At 42.0% G+C, this 22,683-nt stretch overlaps 1 protein-coding gene across 1 annotated transcript in view; it reads left to right on the forward strand.

Moving 5' to 3' along the window:
- LOC137415953 (contactin-4-like) overlaps window positions 1–22,683 on the forward strand; it is a 766,344-nt gene that overhangs the window by 300,193 nt on the left and 443,468 nt on the right. The window contains exon 8 of the mRNA XM_078766054.1: window positions 20,972–21,153. Within this exon, the coding sequence (XP_078622180.1) occupies window positions 20,972–21,153 (182 nt within the window). The remainder of the gene's footprint in view (window positions 1–20,971; window positions 21,154–22,683) is intronic.

The following is a 22,683-nucleotide window of genomic DNA, read 5'->3' on the forward strand; positions in this document are numbered from 1 at the left end:
GAAGGGGAGGAGTGAGGGGGGAGTTTAGGAGGGGAGGGGCAAGGGGGGAGTTTTGGGGGGAAGGGGAAAGGGGGGAGATCAGGAGTGGAGGGGCAAGGGGGGGGATTAGGAGGGGAGGGGCAAAGGGGAAGTTTAGGAGGGGAAGGGCAAGGGGGGAGTTCAGGAGTGGAGGGGCAAGGGGGGAGTTTAAGAGTGGAGGGGCAAGGGGGAAGTTTCGGAGTGTAGGTGCAAGGGGGGGGATTTGGATGGGAGGGGCAAGAGGGGAGTTTAGAAAGTGGATGATTAATGAAAGACGAACATTGATAACAAATTGGGTTTGTTGTGATTTTCAAGTTAGCAATCCGGTTCAGGATGATGGAGGAGGGATGGAATGAATGTGAATTTAGACCATGTAGTGAGGGAGACGTATAAGATATTGAATTTCTTTTTTTTGAAGTGGAATGAGTTGGAGAGGAAATTGAGAAAAGCCTTTTAAATAGGAAGAAAAACAGCGTGTTGTAATATACCACTGAATAAAAAACAGAAGGGGAAAGGTTAAACATATTTAAAAATATTTAAACAGAACTATGAACAATCTTATATGCACAAAAATACCAACGGGGGGAGAGCCGAGAGGGACCACCACGAGTCACGTGAACAGGGCAAACGGTGGATGGCAAGGAGATAATGGGGGTGGGGCGAACAGCACACCTGGACAGAAAATACAGGATGAGACAACAGTACACGTGGAGAAAATAAAATAAATGTTTTTGTTTTTTTTTGTTTTTTTTGGGGGGGGGGGGGGTGGGGAATTAGAACGTTAGACAGTATTATGTTCGGGGTAGAAGGGAAAAAACCAAGAGCCAAGCAAAACACACTTAAGTTTACAAAACACCGACGGGGGTACAACTACAAGGCCACACACAAGGGCAGAAAACGATTAATTAATTACGAGTTACAGGAAATTCAAACCAAAACTAACTATAATCAAACAATATCACATGGACGATAAAATAACGAATTGAAATTTGACAATCTATCTGGGGAAATGGGGGAGAAACACGTGGTCGAAGAACGAACGAACGAATAAGAATGAATAAACGAATGAGCACAGAGAAGGTAGTCTTTTTTTTTTTTTTTGAGTTGAGATTTACATAAGGAAGTAGGCTTTGGGGTGGAAAGACTGCGAAAACAGAGAACGAAAGTTATTGGATCACAAACGACAGGCGCTGAGAGAAAAACAAAGCCTCAAGGTTGTACAGTGTACACTGTACAAGACCTCGAGACGACACGAATTAACGCGATTTTCAATACAGGTATGAAAGATTTGCACCGAAAATCTTTGACGGGACAATAAACGTACATACACCATAAAAGAAATACAGTTATAACGAAAATACAAATTGGAACAATGACTTAACTTCGATTTCGATGGAGAGCGTGGAGACCTGCGAAAAAACAAACCGTCGCCAGCAAGACCGGAAACGGAAGTGATTATCCTTTAGAACCCTTTAGAGTTACGCCTTAGAATTACCCTTTACAACCCATTAGAATTACTATTTAGAATTACCATTTAGAATTACCCTTTATAATTACCCTACATAATTCTCCTTTAGAACCCTTTGGAGTTACGCCTTGGAATTACCCTTTACAACCCATTAGAATTACCATTTAGAATTACTCTTTATAATTACCCGACTGTTACGTGCTCCTCCCCGACCCCCTGGTCACGGTGTACCTCCGAGCCGCGAGAGGAGTCATGGCAGAAAAATGTGTTATTCTGTGTGTCAAAGATCAATGGAGAAGCCACCCCAATTGTTACTCACAAACAAATATTGTATTGAGATCACACAAGAATAACGGTACAACAACAATAGTATTCAAAAGTACAATCAATATGTCCTATGATGGTACCATCAGTTTTGCAATATATAACTCACTGTGCTCCAAGTGAGTGTAACAAGAACATTCCCCAATGTCTCTTATTCCCGGCTCCAAGACGAAGTTGATTTGCTCCAGCGATCGCTAGAACGATGTCCAAACGACCAGAATCCCGTGCGGATGGCCAGGGCAGTCACACAGCCGAAGCTGTACAAAGGCGCCCTCAAGGCGATTGGGAAATCCAAAGGCACCCTACAGGCGACCGAGAGATCACACCCTCGGGTATGGACGAATTAGCCTTCAAAAATCCGCGTCACGCACACGCCCCAGATCGACGTCTGAATGCAGTGAGAATTGTCGAAAAGAAACGAAACCGCGAGCGAAGCACAAATCCTGCGCGAGTCAAAATGGCCGATGACCCGGTCTCGTGGCGCACGGCACGGCGATGATTCTCTCCGGAATCGATCGCAAAACCTGACATGCAGGTTGACCGGTCACAGCGATGACAACTCCGTCGTAGGAATTCCTCTCCCGGAAACCCGAAAGTTCGCTAGTGACTCTGGCTCGCCAACGTTCGCTTCAGAACCCGGAGCAACTCGGCTTTCTTGTCTGACCCATTCGCTCCGCCATTTCTTCTCTTCTTCTTCTTCTTCTTCGTCTTCCGGTTCCTGATCCCGTTTCATTTTTAAAACATTCCTTTTACCTTTTGACAATAATAATTGCTATTGCCCTCAAACAACAATAATAATAATACATGGAACCAGAAATGTCTCAAGTGGATGAAAGCCACCACAACGGAAGTGACGAATCCGTAACACTTCCCCCCCTCAAGAAAGAAAGTTTGAACATAGTGAAAACCTTCTTTGTGGGCAAAACTCTTCCAACAAACAAAAGTAAAGTCACACCCAAATCATCAATTCCCGTGAGCAACGATAATCAATATTTCCCAAAAATAAAGCAACAAAACTTCAAACAACCTACAGATATCTCCAAAGTTAGTTAACTCTGGACAAAGCATCCGCAACGACATTGTCCCTGCCCTTTACATGCTCAATTTCCAAGTTGAACTCCTGCAAAGCCAAACTCCATCTCATCAACCTCTAATTTTATTTTTCATTTTTTGAATGAAGGTTAAGGGGATGTGATCAAAAATCCAAAGTCATGCAAATCTATAACACTTTTTAGGGAGGCCGAGCTGAGAGCCAGGTTTAATGGTGGTTGGGTGGTGAGGCCTGGAAGTATTCACTACATGGACGCCTTTCGGAACGTGGAGTTCACGGTTAATCCGTGCAGGAAAGTTCACTACATGGATGCCTTTAGGAACGTGGAGTTCGCGGTTAATCCATGTAGGAACGTTCACCACATGGACGCCTTTAAGAACGTGGAGTTCACGGTTAATCCGTGTCGGAATCTTGGCTCGGCTGCTCTGCAGCATTCATTGCTTCAACTCTTCCTAACTTTCATAATAATCATGGTTGGAACGCTTGTCGCTGTAGTCACGTGAATAGCGGTCTCCTTCTCGGCCACTACCCTGATAATCATCCCTTCGGGAGCTGCCGTAACTCTGGGAGCCTCCATAGAAATATCGACTGCGGCCACCACCAAAACTACTACTCCCACCCCGGGAGCCATATCCACCCCTGAAACTGCCTCCACGTTTTCCTCCTCTGTCGTCCCCTCGACGCCCATGGCCTGCCTTCTCTACTGTTATGGTCCTACCATCCAAATTTTTGCCTTTCAAATTCTTTTCTGCATCTTTGGCGTCCTTTGTGTTTTTAAACGTGACAAAGCCAAACCCTCTTGACTTTTGCGTCTCCCTGTCTTTTATCAGCAGCACTTCCAAGAGCGGTCCATATTTGCTGAAGGCAGTCTCCAGAACATCTTCCTTTGTTTTGAAGTTCAGTCCACCTACAAGTAACTTGCTAGATTTGTCGCCATCCCTAACTGGTGTGGTGTTATTTTCTCTACTGGGCTTTTTAACAACCATCGGGTTACCATAAACTTGACCACCGGCCAAATCATTCCCGATAACAACAGCTACTCCCTCTACAGGAAGAGTGGCTTGTAAACCGACGGCGACCGGTCCTGACACCAAATCAGATTCCAAATGGGTGACATGAAGCGGAGCTCCAACACAGCCACCAATCCCCTGTAAACGAACACTATCACCAGTTGCCGTCTCCTCTGACAATGGCAAGATGCCTTCAAGCATTAAAGATTGATGTGCTCCTGTGTCCCTCAATACCCTCACAGGTCTCCGGTTAGTCGAGGCTCCATCCAGTGACACAAACCCCTCTGAAATAAATGCTTGGTATTTCCCTCAAACAACAATAATAATACATGGAACCAGAAATGTCTCAAGTGGATGAAAGCCACCACAACGGAAGTGACGAATCCGTAACACCTACATAATTATCCTTTAGAACCCTTTAGAGTTACGCCTTGGAATTACCCTTTACCACCCATTAGAATTACCCTTTAGAATTACCCTTTAGAATTACCATTTAGAATTACCATTTAGAATCACCCTTTAGAATTACCCTTTAAAATTACCATTTAGAATTACCCTTTATAATTACCCTACATAATTATCCTTCAGAACCCTTTAGAGTTACGCCTTAATATTACCCTTTACAACCCATTAGAATTACCCTTTAGAGCCCTCCAGAATTATACTTTAGAACCCTTTAGAATTAAACACGGTGGGTTGGAAAGGTTCTTCTTCATTTTTGTTGGATGGATGGAAGGTAGGACATAGTCAAACATTGAAGCGAAGTCTTTGAAAGTCTCCAAAAACAAAGTCTCCAAACATCAAAGTCTTTGCAAAGCTTTTGAGACGAGGTCACGGATTTTCGAAGCTCCACACGGTCTCCATGTTTTCAAATTTAAGTCTGTTCACAATTGTATTTTGTCGAAACTGTATTTTATCTTTCGGCATGTGAACTTATAGTGTGTATTGGTTGTTTCTCGGTGTTTATCTTTCATAAATTATTCGTTTCTGTTTCCTGCACGTGTGAGGCCTTGCAGCCTCAGGCTTTCCCTGTCGAAGTTTGTTTCTTCCTTCGCTGGTTTTGCAAGGTTTTTTGATTTTCCCTTCTCCCTCAAACTTCACCGAACATCTACTCTTTGTCTAACGTTGTAACCCCCCCACCCCCCCCAAAAAAACAAAAAACTTTTATTTCCCTTTCTCCCCGTGTGCTTTTGCCTCTGCCCACGTGCGCTGTCTCGCCCGCCCCCATTATCACCTTGCCTTGCACCTTTTGCCCTGTTCAAGTGACTCGTGGTCATCCCTCGAGGCTCCCTCTCCCCATTGGTATTTTTGTGAAAATAAGATTGTTCTTTACGGTTCTGTTTAAATCTGTTTAAACTTTCCCCTGGAATGTGTTATTCAGTCGTATATTACAACACGCTGTTTTTCTTCCTATTTAAAAGGCTCCTTTCAATTTCCTCTTCGACTCATTCCATTTCAAAAAAATATTCAATCTCTAATAATTCTTTCTCACAAATGCTCTAAATTCTTATTCATTCCACCCCTCCTCCATCGTTCTTAAACGGATCGCTAACTTGAAAATCACAACAAACCCAATTTGTTATAAATGTTCATCTTTCATTACTCATCCACTTTCTAAACTCCCCCCTTGCCCCTCCCCTCCAAATCTCCCCCCTTGCCCCTCCCTCCTAAACTCCCCCCTTGCCCCTCCCCTCCTAATGTCCCCCCTTGCCCCTCCCCTCCAAATCTCTCCCCTTGCCCCTCCCCTCCAAATCTCCCCCCTGCCCCTCCCCTCATAAACTCCCCCCTTGCCCCTCCGCACCTAAACTCCCCCCTTGCCCTTCCCCTCCTAAACTCCCCCCTTGCCCCTCCCATTCAAAACTCCCCCCCAACCCCTCCCCTTCAAATCTCCCCCCCAACCATCCCTCCCAAATTCTCCCTCCTCCCACCTCCTTCTCAAAGCTGCCTCCTCCCCACTTCGTCTCCCTTCCATCACATACCTCCACCTCCCCCAACCTTCTACTTTCCTCTTCCCCCCCTCAAACAACCCCTCACTGTGCCTCATCCCATCACCATCAAACCTTTCGTCCTCCTCGTCCTTCCCTTTCTTGTAACTCTTCTGTAATCTCTGACACACTATCAACTGCTATTCCTACCTCCCCTCTCACCCTTCATCTGACCCTACCCCTCCCCTCCCCTGTCCTGCACCCGATGCTCCCCCTCTCTCCTCATTAACGGTATGGACCTCAAACATCCGAGGCTTTCGCTCAAACCTGATTGATCTCTCCATTCAGGTTGCTTCTGACAATCCAGACTTGATCTGCTTAACAGAAACTTTCCTCCTTCAAGATGTCTCTGATTCCTTAATATCTCTTCCTGGTTACTCCCTCCTCCGGTACGATAGACCTGAGCCTCATCCTGGTGGTGGTGTGGCTATCTTTATCAAAAACTCTCTCCCTCACTCTCCCTGCACTGCCCTCTCTCCACCCCACCCCCAGTAGTACCTCTGGTTACGGCTTCCTCTCCGCTCCCACCTTTTGTTCATATGTGTTCTGTACCGTCCTCCAAACAGTGATGACTCCATTTACATTTCGCTGTCGGACAACATGGACCAACTTCTATCAACTCATCCAAACTCTCTCTTCCTCATATGTGGCGACTTCAACTGTCATCATGCCAGCTGGCTGGGTGTGGGTTCATCTCTCACCAGCCAGGGCACCTCAGCAAAGGACTTCTGCGACTCATTGGGACTGACACAATATGTCAATTTCCCGACCCGGATCTCAGTCAATGGAGATCTTCTCTTCTGGAATTGGTTATGACTAACATCCCTGCAAATGTCTGCTGCTCTTCTTCTGCTCCAATCGGTTCTTCTGATCATGTGCTTGTTACAGTGGACATCTCTCTGGCCATTCTCAGAGAGCCTCCTCAGCGCCGACGAGTCTGGCATTTCACTCAGGCTGACTGGCACGGGCTGCAAGCAGCCATCAATCACCTGGACTGGTCTCCCATCTCTACTGCCTCTGACATCAATTCTTCCTGGGAATTCTTCCAAAGCAAACTGCTCTCTCTCATGCACAGATTTATCCCATCTCGTCTTCAGTTGTCTTACCCTTACTCCCATCCATGGTACAGTGAATCTTGTGGTGAGGCAGTTGCCCTGAAACAACTTGCCTTTGCCTCTTGGAAGGCAAATCCAACTGAAGGCAATCTCAGTTCCTTCCACCAAGCTCGAAACAAGTGTGTCTCTACCCTCAGGAGTGCCAGGAAGCACTATCTCTCCTCACTCAAGAATGAACTCTCAAACCTGTCTCCTTCCTCCAAATCCTGGTGGCATCTGATCAAATCCGTTTCTGGTGTTTGTTCCCCCTCCATCCCCTCCCTTACCTCAAATGGCTACACAGTTGACACTGCACGTGACAAAGCCGAATGCCTCAACTCTGTGTTTGCCTCAAAATCTTGTGTCCCAAACCCATCTCTCTCTGTTCCCACCTTTCCCAGTCGAACCCAACTGATCCTGGACTCTGTGTCCTTCTCTACTGACAAGGTGGAGAAGTTTTTATCAAACCTCGACACTGATTCTGCAACTGGACCAGACGGCATCAGCCCACGGGTCCTAAAATCCTGCTCTGCCGCTCTATCTCACCCTCTCTCTGTTCTTTTCACCCTCTCTTTTGCTCAAGGCCATCTCCCAGCATCTTCGAAATCAGCAAACATTACCGCTTTACACAAAAAATTTGCAAAAACAGATCCCTGCAACTACAGACCAATCAGCCTGCTTCCAATTATCAGCAAAGTCATGGAATCCATCATTGCTTCGGATATCAAATCCTTCTTGTTCTCCAATGGCTTGATCTCTGATCATCAATTTGGATTCAGACCAGGTCATTCTACTCTGGACATGTTGCTTCTGCTGTCTCAACAATGGATGGAGGTCCTCAATGCCAAACAGGAAATCAGAGCTGTCTCACTTGACATGTCATGTGCCTTCGATACGGTCTGGCACCCAGCTCTGCTCACAAAACTCTCCTCCTATGGTATCCATGGAAATCTCCACTCATGGCTTGCGGACTTCCTCTCTGGTCGTAGGCAACGTGTGGCCCTGAATGGATTTCTCTCATCTCCCCTTCCTGTTCTGGCTGGAGTTCCCCAAGGTAGTGTTCTGGGCCCTGTGCTATTTCTGGTCTTCATCAATGATCTCTCTGACTCTCTGGAAAATCCTCTCTATCTCTTTGCTGATGACTCCGCTATCTGCTGCTCCATTCCTCATCCCTCAGATCGGCAGTCTGCAGCCTCCTCACTCTCTGCAGACCTGGACAAAATCACAGACTGGTCAAACCCAGTGGAACATGTCTTTCAATCCTGACAAATCTCACACTCTTACAATGTCTCTCCGAAAGGACCGACTGGAAAACCCTCTCATCTACTTTCTCAACAATCCTCTCCAAGAAGTTCTGTCGCTCAAGCTTTTGGGTCTCACTATCTGCCATGATCTTTCTTGGGAAAACCACATTTCCAAGCTGGCTTCCAAAGCCAGTCGCCGACTGGGCATCCTCTGTCGTGTGAAGTCCTTCCTTGGCACACCTGAGCTCCTCACCACATACAAGGCTTTCATCCGCAGGTCAATGGAATACTGTTCCCCCCTCTGGGCTGGTGCTCCTGCCTCACACCTAGCTCGGCTTCACGCTGTTGAGGCCAAAGCTTTCACAATCATTGGAATCTCCTGCGATGAAGTTAACTCCGAGGGCCTTTCACTCACTCACCGCAGGCAGGTTGGTGGTCTTTCTGTCTTCTACAGACTCCTCTCCGGCCTTGCTCCCCCAGCTCTCTCTGTGCTCTGTCCCCCAAATATTCCTTCAGGTCGCATAAGATCTGCCTGCAACCCTCTTATGGTTAAACTGCCAAAATCTAGGCTCTCTGCTCACCTTCACTCTTTCATTCCCCTTTTTTCCCGCCTCTGGAACAAACTCCCCCACTCCCTTCAATCCCACTCCTCCCTCCAGGTCTTTAATACAGCTGTTCACCACCATCTTTTATCTTCCCCCATCCAAAACCTTGATCTTTTCTACCCCCGCTAATTCACCCCAGAGTCACCCCAGTGTTCATATGTTTTATACCTCGCCCACCTCCCTCCAAGCCCTCACTCTCCCACATTTCTCCCGATGTCCCTGCTCTCAAATGTTGTGTTTGTGTCCTTCCCCCTCTCTCCCCATCTTGTCTGCCGCGCCCCTTGTTTTTTGTGTTTTGTGTGTCGGTTTGACTTTTTGTGTGATTAATGTTCGCTCTTTCACGAGCCTCGATCTTGTATACAACAAAAAAAAAAAAGTAGAGAAAAAAAGCGGCTTCACCATTTAAAAATGATCTCACTCCTTTCTGCGCATACGTGGTCGGGACAAATTCACAGAAAAATTGTCTAAACGGCAGGCTTGTTTTCCAATTAATGTTCTGATTTGTGTTCAAAATATGATATTAAATTTCTAAAGTTGTTCCGTGATCATAAACCGATGTTTGTAGACAGACAGACAGACAGACAGACAGACGGATGGATGGATGGATGGACGGTCATGAACCAATTGCTTAACCTCCGCTGTTTTCTTCGCGTGTGCAGAGTAATTAGCAGAAGGTGCTGGTGATGCAGGGATTCCACCAATGATTGTATAATAAGTTGTGGAAGACCATAGATATAGGTCTTGGCCAAGAGGCCTGACATTAACATGACCTGGCCTTTCGGTTGCCGATGAGACATCTGCTAAACACTGAATCTGCTCTTTATATTGCAGCACCACGTTGTTTAATGTCCATCAGGGGGACGGCACACACGCTGATGAATCACCCTGCCTGTTGAAACACCTACTGGGATGACAGTTTATAGCTGGGTCAGGGATGGAACCCAGACTAGCAGCTTGGAGATGACTGTGCGTACATCTCTAAGCAATCCTTTTAGCCCTCAATATCTGTTGACGAAATGGACCAGAGACTATTTTGAGGAAATGCATCCAGGCATGATTCGTATTCAGAATGATGATTATCGATTTGAGGATAAGATGGTGTCAGCCAGCTTTCAAATGCGATGCTGTTTCACTTGCTATGGTGGGATAAATGAACCTGTTTACACCGGGGGCACTTTGCGGAGAGGTCTGCAAATGAGCTCAGCGTGTGGCGTTGTCACCACACAGATGGTGTTTGCCACACTAAACACCACGACAGTTTAACGGCATAAGCAGAGTTGACACTTTACCGTGCAAGTTCAGACTCGGTGTCCAAGGTATTTTGATACGATTCACCGTCTGCTTGGCGGCAAGGCTGATAAGGTGAGAGCACCTCCACTCTCCACAATGTGGACCTGAAGTGAGAACCCCCTCGGGTTTTTTATTATTATTATTTTTTGTTTACTTAGTCTACGCTCATATGAGAGTTAACACCAATAACATATAGTAAAGGGAGCAGGAGACAAGAGGGAAGTACAGCAACAGTAGGGACATCTGTGGAAGAGTGACGGCTGGGGTGGGGTGCACAGGATAAACAAGATGGACACTACAGGGGATTTCAGGAAAGAAAACGGGGAATTTTAAGGAGGTTGGATTGGGGTGGATTAATGAGAGGAGAAACCATTAATGTTTTGGATGGGGGAAGATAAGAGATGGTGGTGAACAGCTGTTTTGAAGACATGGAGAGAGGAGAGTGGGATTGAAGAGATTGTGGGAGCTTGTTCCAAAGGCGGAAAAAGAGGAATGAACTGAACTGAACTGTACAACTGAACCATTCTTAGTTGACCTCTGAATAACTTTTTTGTTCATACTTTTGCCGCCTATGTATTTGTTAATTGGTTTTTCAAATCTTCTTTCACTCCCAGATTGTTACGCACTTGATATTTATCGTTTGAAAATCGTCACCATCAGTCGTTTCAATGCTTGAAGGATTTATTTAATATGCTTCTTGATTTACTTGCCCATTGACTTTGTAAAATCAAATCGCTTGCATTTGTTCTGAGTTGCTGTCGTAATTATTCTTTTGACTGCTTGATTAAAGTCCCATATTTCATCACTCATCGTCCTGCAGAGCTCTCGGTGTTCTTGCTATGTTATGGCAAGGTTGTGCTTTTGAGAATACAGCAACCGCAAAGTTTATATATTTATTTATATCTACTATATAAGAGAGATGTCTGTCTCTGTGTGTGTCTGTCTGTCTGTGTGTCGCAATTTTTCTTAGAGATGGCTGAACGGATCTTCATCAAACTTTCAGACGTTCATCAGTGAGTGACTGGGAGTGTTTTATGCAAAAAAGAAAAGAAAAGAAAAATTGAAAAAAAAAAAAGATCGCTTTTTTGGAGTTAAAAAAGAAAATTGCTCGATAGTGCCGAAGCTTTTTAAAATTATTGACAGTTATATACAAGTACACATTCACATAAATAAATACAAAACAATCACCAGACATTTGAATACCAATAAATCAAACTATTCCGGAAGTGTACGAAGTTGGTATAACGGCTTCTTCTTCTTCCTGGTTGGCATCCACTTAACTCAGAAACGTGATGAACACCACATTCACCCCATTCACCCACCAGCATATATATGAACCTCCTTCCTCTCTTGCCTTCTCCCTCACCCCCTCCCCTTCCCTAAACAATAAATATTTTTATACACTATCGGTCAAAAGTTTTAGAACACCTCAATTTTTCCAATTTTTATTGAAATTTAAGCAATTCAAGTCCAGTGAATAACCTGAAATGGTACAAAGGTGAGCAGTTAACTGCTCGAGGTAAAAAAAAAAAGTTTAGGTTTGCAAAAACTGGAAAATAATGTTAATTGCACAGTTATATTGTAAAAAAAGGCCTTCTTCAGGGAACAAGTAATGGGGTAACAACTTACAGCTGTTATGCAGCAATGTAAGTAAATTAAGCCTTGAAAGTTGATGCAAACAATTCCTACAGGTGTCCCAACCTCTGCTGATTACTTGATTACAAACCCCCTGTCTGTATAAAAGCAGTATTGGAACAGACTGTTATTACACCCTCTGAAGCATTATTTGGACAATATTGCACTGCAGGAAGTAGAATATTGCTATCATAATGGCGAGAAAAAGGCAATTAACAAAGGAAGACAGACAGACCATGATAACCCTTAAAAGTGTAGGTCTTTCTTCAGAGAAATTGCAAAGAAAGCCAAGGTATTTTAGCTCTTTCACGAGCCTCGATCTTGTATACAAAAAAAAAAGAAAAAGAAAAAGAAAGCCAAGGTGTGAGTGAGTACAGTTTCCGACACCATCAAAAGGCACTTGGAAACTGGAGGAAACTCTGACTGTAAGAGGTCTGGCAGACCCAAAGCCACAACAGAATCAGAAGACAAGTTTCTGAGAGTCAACAGCTTGCGTGATGGGCGGCTCACAGGACAACAGCTTCAAGCACAGTTTAACACTGGTCGAAGTAAGCAAGTCTCAGTTTCAACTGTGAAGAGGAGAGTTCGAGCTGCAGGTTTGACAGGTCGAGTGGTGGTAAGAAAGCCATTGCTAAGATGGCAAAATAAGAAAAAGAGGCTTGCCTGGGCCATGAAGCACCGCCAGTGGACTACTGAAGACTGGAAGAAGGTCTGATGGACCGATGAATCAAAATTTGAAATCTTTGGTTCATCACGCAGGGTTTTTGTACGCTGTTGAGTAGACGAAAGGATGATTCCTCAGTGTGTGACACCAACTATCAAACATGGAGGAGGAAGCGTGATGGTCTGGGGTTCTTTTTCTGGATCCAGAGTCGGTGACTTGCACAGAGTGACTGGCACCCTGAACCAAAAGGGCTACCACAGCATTTTGCAACGCCATGCAATACCCTCTGGTATACGCCTAGTTGGTCAGGGGTTTCATCCTACAGCAAGATAATGACCCTAAACACACCTCCAGGCTATGTCAAAACTACCTTCGAGGAAAAGAACAAGACGGTAGGCTTCAAATCATGGAATGGACAGCACAGTCTCCAGATTTAAACCCCATCGAGCTGGTTTGGGATGAACTGGACAGAAGGGTGAAAGCAAAGCAACCTGTAAGTGCAACACATTTGTGGGAACTTCTGCAACAGTGTTGGGAAGAACTTCCCGAACAATATTTGATTTCCATTGTCGAAAGAATGCCACGAGTGTGTTCGGCGGTTATATCTGCAAAAGGAGGCTACTTTGCTGAGTCAAAAATTTAAATTAAATTTTGTTAAACAAAATGATTCTATGATTTATTTTTTAAATCTCCAATTGTTTATTTGGTCTATGCTTAATTTCAGAGTACATTGAGACATTAAACTGCGTAAATTTCAATGAAATACTGGAAAAATTGAGATAAACAAATGAAAAACTGGAAAAATTGAGATAAACAAATGAAAAACTTTTTGACTGGTAGTGTATATATATATATATATATATATATATATATATATATATATATATATATATATATATATATATATATATATTAAGGTGGTCCACAGATATATGTAATATTTAATACTATTAAAAATCCATGCTCCACAAGGCTACCCTTGTTCCTATGTTTATAAAGATCATATGAACCAAATATGAGGTCAATTGGAACTTATTTCGAGGTTGCTGAAAAAATAACATTTTTATTTATCCTGTTTTTTTTTTTCAGATGAAGCCTGGTGTTGGCTAAGTGGTTAAGGTGCCGGCTTGGGATCCTAGGATCCTGGGTTCGAATCCCGGTCGATCGCTGAATTAACGCCAGGGGGGTTGACTCAGCCTGTCATCCTTCTGAGGTCGGCAAATTGAGTACCAGTTCACTGGTAATTCCCTGTGTGTTGCAAGAGTCGACTAACAGGGTTGGTGGCAGGAAGGGCATCCGGCCGTAAAACATTGCTTCAAAAAGGGGACCAAGGTGCCCCAAAAAGGCCAACCCCTGCTCTGCAGGGAAAAATGGCCTCTAAAGGTGGTTCTTTTTTCTGTTTTTTTCAGATGGCAGAAACTCGCAGCTCTTCCACAGTTTTGTTGCTGGGCAAGTCTGAAAAGGAAATGATATTGGGAGACTACCAACCAAAGGACACACATTGCAGAAAATTGTGTACCATCACATACAAGAACATCATCCAGTTCGTGAAAGTGCCAAAATTAGTGTACAAGCTGTGTGTGCATACTGGGAGAAAGCACGAATTCCAGTGCAGAGAGTAGATTCCTGTGAGCGCCAACTTTTGAAGTTGTATGATGCCTACAAACTGGTAAAGAAAAATATAACCAAGACATTCGAAAACTACAGAGTGAAGGAGCAGATGTTCAAGGATGATCTTCAATCCCTCTTCGATATCTCACCAAATGATGCGCTTGAGAAAATGACGAATGAAGAAGATAAAGCATTCCTTATCATGCAGCGTGAGGATCCCTCACGTTTACGTATGGGATCTGTGGACAACACTCTGGCAGTGAAGGAGAACAGAAAGCGTATCAGGCTTGAGAATGAGGATAAAAGAAAGGAGAAACATGCTGCTGAGACTCTAACAGCAATACAATCTGTTCCATCAACATCGGCTGTGGTTGATGATGATGATGAGTCTGAGATTGAAAGTTCCGATTCAGGAGACAATGAATTCAAACTTCAAAGTCCATCTTCTGCTAAACAGGCGAAAAAGGCTCCCATCAAGGTGATCACTCCAGCAATAGTGGCAACTCTGGACAGAGTAAATCTCTCAGATCGGCATGCTTTGTTTGTGGCCAGTGCTTTTGCACAATCTCTTGGTCATACCATTGAAGACAAGTGCAAGCCAACAATAATAAATAATTTGAGTAATTGAAAATAGATAATTATCTATGAATTGATGTATGATGCTAAAAATTCTGTATCTTATTATTCATTAAAATTTGTCAACATTTTGAGCAACCTCTAAATATTGTCCAATCAAGCTCAAATTTTCACCACAAACTACTTTCTTCAATAGGAATATGGAGGGGCAGGCTTGAGGAGAAATGAAAATCCAATCTTCAAATTTTTGGACCACCGTGATATATATATATATATATATATATATATATATATATATATATATATATATATATATATATATATATATATATATATATATATATATATATATATATATGTATATATATATATATATGTATTATATATATATATATATATATATATATATATATATATGTATGTATATATATATATATATATATATATATATATATATATATATATATATCTATATATATATATATATCTATCTATTGCATTATATATATATATATATATATATATATATATATATTGTATTATATATATTATATTATATATTTATTTATTTTATATTATATACAGACTTGGCATTTAATATGGAATATTTTTTTTGTGGGGGTGAACTTACTTTTCAAGATGACTTAGAACCAAAAGTTCATTGGAATTATGTTGAAATTATTCTAGATTTTGTTAATGTGACCTTTAAAAGAAACAAAAACCACATTTGACAGTTCGAAGCAAATAAATTGATCCTTGAAAGTGATGTGAACTGATATCGAACTCGATTCACAGACAGTAATGTATTAAACTTCTGTACGTTTTCCAGAAGTATCTCTTTATTAGGGTGTTCAGAATTTCTTTTTCCTGAAATTTGATATGCATAGGTGCTCAAAACGTGAGGAAACATGTAATAAACAACTGGCAAAAATTTCAAGTCATTCCATTATAATTAAGTGACAGCTCGACAGACCCAAAGTTTTGAATGAGCTAATGTATATATTATATAATATATATACGTTGTAACGCTATGTATTAGTATACACTATACATTATACAATGTATTGCATATTATATATGTTATTATGCAAGAATTTGATATTTGTATAAAAATAAAGTTTCTCTTTTTCCCTTTTTTGCAGTAATCAACCAATGATGAGTGCAGCAGTTGCAGCAGGTTATCAAACAAGGGATTCTCTCAGCATTTGGTTGCTGGGAGAAATGATTCCGGCACTTGAGGGCAATCAATTACCCACCAATCGTCAAGTATTATGTCGTCTGTTCTTCGATTTGAAGATCAACAAACTGGATGTTCCAAGAAGCTGTTCAAATGTCATTGATGAAGTACTTCAGTTTTGGCATATGGCTAACATTCCCACAAAGCACAAACCAAATGCAATTGCAAAACTTAAAGCTTTCTATCAGGAGTATGTCCTTCTTAGGAAAAACAAGGCACGGCGAACGGAGAGGCAGGTTCAATTGGAGACTGATTTTAGCCATAAACTGAATCAGCTATTTGATCTATCACATGCTAATTCTGAACAGCTTATCAAAATTCCACAGGATTTTGAGTTCCTTCAAGATCAACAAGGACCCAGGAAGATGATAATGACCGGAGAAGACTTGCAGTTCAAAAAGCGAGAAGAGAAACGACAGAAACGACAAGGTGAAGAGATGATGTGCATTGAAAAAGAACAGGAAGCAAAAAAAACAGATGGTGATGAACCCTAATGAAGTGCTAGATGATTCATCACAATCAACAGGTGAAGAATCTGCAAATGATGATGAGCCTGTGGAGATTAACAAATATGTCTCAAAACAAATCGATGCACCTGAAACATCAGGAGCAACAACTCCAATGACTATGAAGTTGGACAAACGTTGCATCGTAGAAGACCCTTTAGTTGCAGCAAGTTTGGATAGAACTGGAACTACACCACGTGAAGCAATGCACATCATTGGTCCTGCACTGAAAGCTGCTGGGGTCCCTGTAAGCAGACTGACACTGTCAACAACTTCACTTTATGAAGCTCGAAGGACAGTCCGCAAGTCAATTGGAGAAACTATTCAGGAAAACTTTTCTACTGATACGCCTCTTGTTGTACATTTTGATGGCAAGCTGATGCCAGACAATGATGGTACAATGGCTGATCGTTTGCCTGTTGTTGTATCTGGAAAAGACGTAGAAAAGCCTCTTAGCATTCCAAAACTTCAATCTGGTACTGGAATCCTGATGGGAGAAGCAGTCATTAAGTTCATCAATGAATGGGATGGTGTGTCTGAATGGCTTGCTGGATTTTGTTTTGACACAACAAGCACAAATACAGGACTCCATATGGGTGCAATCACAATCATTCAAAATGCCTTAAACAAACGCCTACTGTTTTTGGCTTGTCGGCATCACATATTTGAAATCATTGCTTCAGCTGTATTTGACACATTCTTTGTTGCATCTGGACCACAAATTGGCATTTTCGGTCGCTTTAAGAAGCATTGGACTTCCATTGACACAAGCAAGTTTGCATCACTTGCCACAAGCCTTGATGGCAGTGAGAAGGTTTGGTTTGAAAACAATCGCGACTCTGCGATAACTTTTCTTCGCAGTCAACTAATGGACAAACAGCCAAGAGATGACTATTTGGAATTCATGAGACTGGCTCTCATCACACTTGGAGATAATGTGGAAGGAGATGTAAAGTTCAGCCCACCTGGAGCATACCATCGTGCATGCTGGATGGCTAAAGGCATATACTGCCTCAATATATCCTGTTTTTGCGACCAGTTTCAGCTATCCGCACATGAATTCCAGTCACTAAGACGTATTTGTCTCTTCACAGTCACATTGTATGTAAAAGCATGGTTCACTGCAAATGATACTTGCAATGCACCTTCCAATGACTTACACCTTCTTCAGGCTATGGAAGACTACTCTGAAGTCGATCAAAAAGTTGCCAAGACGGCTCTGTCAAAATTGAGGAGTCATCTATGGTATTTGAGTGAAGATTTGGTTGGCTTAGTTCTCTTCTCTGACAAAATTGCAGTGGAGGTGAAAAAGGATGTGGTAAACTCCTTAGAAAAGCCTGAGATGAAAGAAGATGTGAGAAGAGTTCATGTTCCTGCCAGTCACACATTCAAAGGGAGGCAGCTAGCTGAGTTTGTGACAAGAAGGTCTCTCAATCTCTTCTATGCTCTGAAGTTGTCAAAGGAGTTCCTTAAAAGCGATCCTGAAACATGGAGCTCGAATCAAGACTATATTCTTGCCCAAGAAAAAGTTTCTGCACTGCGTGTGGTCAATGATTGTGCTGAACGTGCCGTAAAGTTGGCGACAGATTTCAACCTTGCCCTCACTCATGATGAAGAACAGCGTCAGCTCATCTTCCAAGTGGTAGAACAACACAGGAAATTGATCAGAAAGCCACTGAAGAAACATTTCTTTGAGGACAACACAACCTAATGATATCTACTTAATATGATAAAGACAGTGGTTTCTATCATGTGAAAACATGACATATGACTTATAATTTTCTTAATTGAAAAATATGTTTTTGAGTAATTAAATGATTAAAAAAGTAAAGCATTGAAAGCTATATTAAATCACTAGTTTTCCGAAAAATTGGTTCTTTTTTCATTTCTACATATGACTTGAGCTGTCGCTTAATGTATACTGATCCACCTGAAAGTTGTCATATTTGTTCATAATGTCCAACCTCACAAAATTAAAGGGTATGCGTTTTTGAAATAAAAAATTGTTTTCACACCATATAATTTCTGAACGGCCTACTCTTTATTTTACACATGAGCCAAAACAAATTTCAACAAAAACACAAGTTAAATTATGACTGGGATTATGGACAGTAAAATTACAGTTCAGTCCTTCGTGTAACCCCCACGAGCATTCAGGAGAGCACGTACACGTTGAGGCATGCTGTTCACGAGATTTGCCAAGGTTTGGACAGGAATCGCTTGCCATGCAGTGACAATAGCCTGCTGCAATTCACGCACAGAGGTAGGCTGCTGGACCAAGTTGTCGATTTGACGCGTTGATTCTGCCCACAAGTTCTCGATCGGATTCATATCCGGGGACATGGCAGGCCACTCCATATGCTCAACACCACGGTCAACAAAGAAAGTGTTGGATCATGCGAGCACGATGAGGCCGTGCATTGTCATCTTGGAAGACAAAGTTTCCTTGAAAGGCTGCACGAGCAAATGGAAGCAATGTTTCTTCCAGAATGGCCCTGTACTTGAACTGGTTCAGGTTTCCATTCAGAACAACCAGGTCAGTTTTGCCCCCTGCATGAAAAGCAGCCCAAACGGTCACCCCACCACCTCCAGCTTGGACTCTTGGCACTATCCAATCTTCGTTGTAGGCTTCATGCACTTGTCTGCACACTCAGGCGCGGCCATCTTGACGATAGACCAGAAATCTCGACTCGTCACTGAAAGTCACGTGATTCCAGTGTCCTGGCTGCCATTGACGGTGCTCTCTGGCCCACTGCAATCGGCGCTGGCTGTGTTGTCTGGTCAGGCGTGGCTTTCTCAGGGGACGCCTGGCACGATAGCCTGTTTGAACCAGTCGTTGGTTAACTAGCCTTCTGGATACAGGCACATTTGTCAGTTGCTGCCACTCAGCCCTAAGCTGATTAGCTGACTTGGTACGGCCATTGCAAACTAACCGGTGCAGCTGGCGATCATCTCTCCTTGTGATTCTGCGGGGACGTCCTGGCCTCGGTATTGGAGTAGGGACACCCCTCTGATCATTTCATTTCAGGATCTTTGACACCTGACCTTGAGTGATGCCATACTGCCAAGCAATAGCACGCTGTTTCATACCGGAATTTCGTAAAGCCACCACTCCATGACAAACAGCATTGTCGAGTTGACGGACCATCTCCAGAGGAAGTGGCAATAACTTTTTTAGACGTGCAGCAGTTGTTTTCCACTCATACAGAACGCAACAACCCTTATATACCCGATTGTGAAGCCAATCGTCAAATGTACCTGCCCTTACATTTTGTCACGCCACCTGTGATATTATCCTGTTATTGACTTTTGCTGCGAAAGACAATCAGTGACATGGTTCTTTTAACAAAGAAATCACCGAAGCGTAAAAGAAACTCACCAGATTGATATGCTGAGTTCAGAAAGTAAACCCAAGTCAAGAAAAAAAAAAAATTCCATATTAAATGCCAAGTCTGTATATATATATACACTTTTTTGTGCCACAACATTTTTAATGCTGTTGACACATTGCACGTTATGGGAGCTGATCAACACCTGTGCATGCATCACTCATACATGATCTTAATTTGGAATAACTCTGTATTTTATCAGTGTCTCACACAACTGTACGTCGTTGTTATACTTCTGTTTGGAAGCAACCATCATTTGCATCACTTCTTTCATTGTTGTGTTTCATTCCTTCTTTTATTGCATTGCTCTCTCATGAAAATAAATATTTTTTTTCAGCATATAGATATCCTTGCGAAACGCAAAGCATATAAGAGCAAATTTGTTTAATAACAGTGTAAAAACGTAATTATATGCAGTAAAACATCTTCTTTAAATGCGAGTGGAATTCAAATTTGACAGACTTTTGTTTATAAAGGGATAAATATTAGTCATGTGTTTCAATTTTTGAAGCAATTTATCTTCATAATGTTGGAAACCAATGGCCATAATCATGTGTTTTCTGCCAAAATGCACGTGCTGTAAATGAAGATGGTGGCAAATGAGATAATAGTAGGTGATGGTGCAGCGAGTATTTCTGAAATTTCTGCTCAACTAGCTCTCCTTTTAAAATTCACAGACAATCAGCTGCACAGTAGGTTGAGAATTGTCTTTCAAGGACATCCTTGTCCTTGAGAAGGAAAAAAAAATTGATCGAGCCTATTAAAAATGACACCTTGCATGAGCTACCTATTTGTCATAAATAATTATACACTGAAGGCATACAAAAGCTCCCACTCAAATGGGACAAGTGCGTCTCCAGAAGTGGAGTATTCCTGAAGGTATTGCAAGTATTGTTTTTGTAATTTAGATACAAGCTTAGTAACTATTATATACAAGGGTTCAGGCCAGGTTTGATGCACAATTTACTTGTTGATGTTCTTAAGAAACCCCTTCGAGCACAATGGTGCTCCATCATCCTCTACCATCACAATTCCTTCACATACCTTGAAAATGGATCCTCCATTGATGTTCATATATTTCTACTTTTGTTATTTTTTCAACCAAAACTGATTCTAAGCAAATATTGTAATCATTATTTTCACGTTTTGTGGCAAAATGGAAACTCAGATGTATAAATTGAAAACCTAAGTGTTTGTGCCAAGTCATGGAAATCATACTGAATATTCATATGGCCATGTTAACATTGCATTCGCTGCTCCCCAGTCCTGTCCCATCATTGAGCTGGCGGCGACTCGAGGGAGACTTGCCATCTAAGGCTAGACTTCTGAGTGCAAATGCGCTGCTGGAGATTCCGGACTTTCATCCCCATGATAGCGGCACGTATGAATGTCGTGCAGAAAACTCCGCGGGCCACAACACTGTCCAAGGAAAGATCAGCATTTATGGTATGAAAGCTCTCACAATTGGAATCGTTTTTCATACGTCTGGTTAAAAAAGACAATTTTAACAATGCTATGCTTATTATTTTCAGGATAACCAGATTACATCTTAACTATTTCAAAATTGACATTTATATTATCATTTATCACAAGTTGAATGGCAGTATTTTGGACAAGGTCTGAATTGTTTGGAGGTTGATCCAGTTGCTGAAAACTACATTCATATACGTGGTCTTGTCCCTGTGAACAGCTGAATTGTTGCGAAGGAGGAGCACACGTTTGATTAGCATCTCGTTGTGTTTGTCCTAGGTGGCCTGCTGAAATTTTTGCATGCGGCTGGTTTATTATTATCCTATGATTATAGTACTGTGAGGCATATTGTCAATCAGCTGGATTCTCTTGGCATCCTGGAAAATAGAGGCCATGATCATTCCGGCTGAGGATTGTCTGCAACATTTCCTGGGTGCCAGTGATCTGTTTTGCTTTCATTGCGTGGCTTATAAATATATCAGTTTTACGGTCCCATTGCTGAAGCCATGTTGCGTCATCAAATGCCAGATGAGTGATGAAGTCAACGGGATCTGTATTGAACAGTTTGAGAAGCTCGTAACATGATGCCTGCAGATGTTGCTGTTGATTGTGAGTGCTGAAGTTTTGGGGAACCCATTTTTTTCAGACCTTATACATGTCCAAATTTATGTAGATTATGGTGAAAGTGCTGCCTTGAGAAGATCTGAGGTCTGTTGATGTTTTGACCACTCCATTTGACCACTCACAAATTATGTAACAGTTTGTAGGTCCTGATATCTGCTGGTCGTCCACACTAGGGGTCATCTTAAAGGGACTTGCATCATAAAGTCAGCCACCAATTTGGCAAGTGTCATATATGAAAGCATATGCTTTCACCATATATGAACACCATTCATGTGTGGATTTCTTTAGAGCCAGCACCTTTGAGTAAAAAAAATTGATAACATATCAAGTTTCGTAAGATCCACAATTGCATGGTGTAGCACACTTCTGGATTGTATATATACTCGTGTGTGTGTGTGTGTGTGTGTGTGTGTGTGTGTGTGTGTGTATGTATGTGTGTGTATGTATGTATATATATATATATATATATATATATATATATATATATATATATATATATACATATATATATACATATATATATACATATATATATATATATATATATATATATATATATATATATATATATATATATATATATGGAGCAAGAAGGAGAGAGGAAACCGGAGCCTTACCTGAACGGCTTCCAGTCGACGTCTCCACACCTGAAAAAAATAACTCAAATGAGAACGGATTTAAAAAGTACAAAAATAACAAGTTTATTTAAATAAATGATGGTACAAAGAAAATGCGCGATCAACTAAATTCCTAAATTGGGACATCCCCATAACAGACTTGAAAATAGACGAAAGGGAAGGATAACTGAAAAGAAATATGTGTGGTTATTTAGTGGCACTTAGCTCCAATCGCTGGTGGGGTCTTGTCAGTAATCGTGGAAAT

This window comes from Myxine glutinosa, chromosome 12, assembly GCF_964187855.1.
Source record: "Myxine glutinosa chromosome 12, kmMyxGlut1.1, whole genome shotgun sequence".
Classification (NCBI taxonomy): Eukaryota; Metazoa; Chordata; class Myxini; order Myxiniformes; family Myxinidae; genus Myxine; species Myxine glutinosa.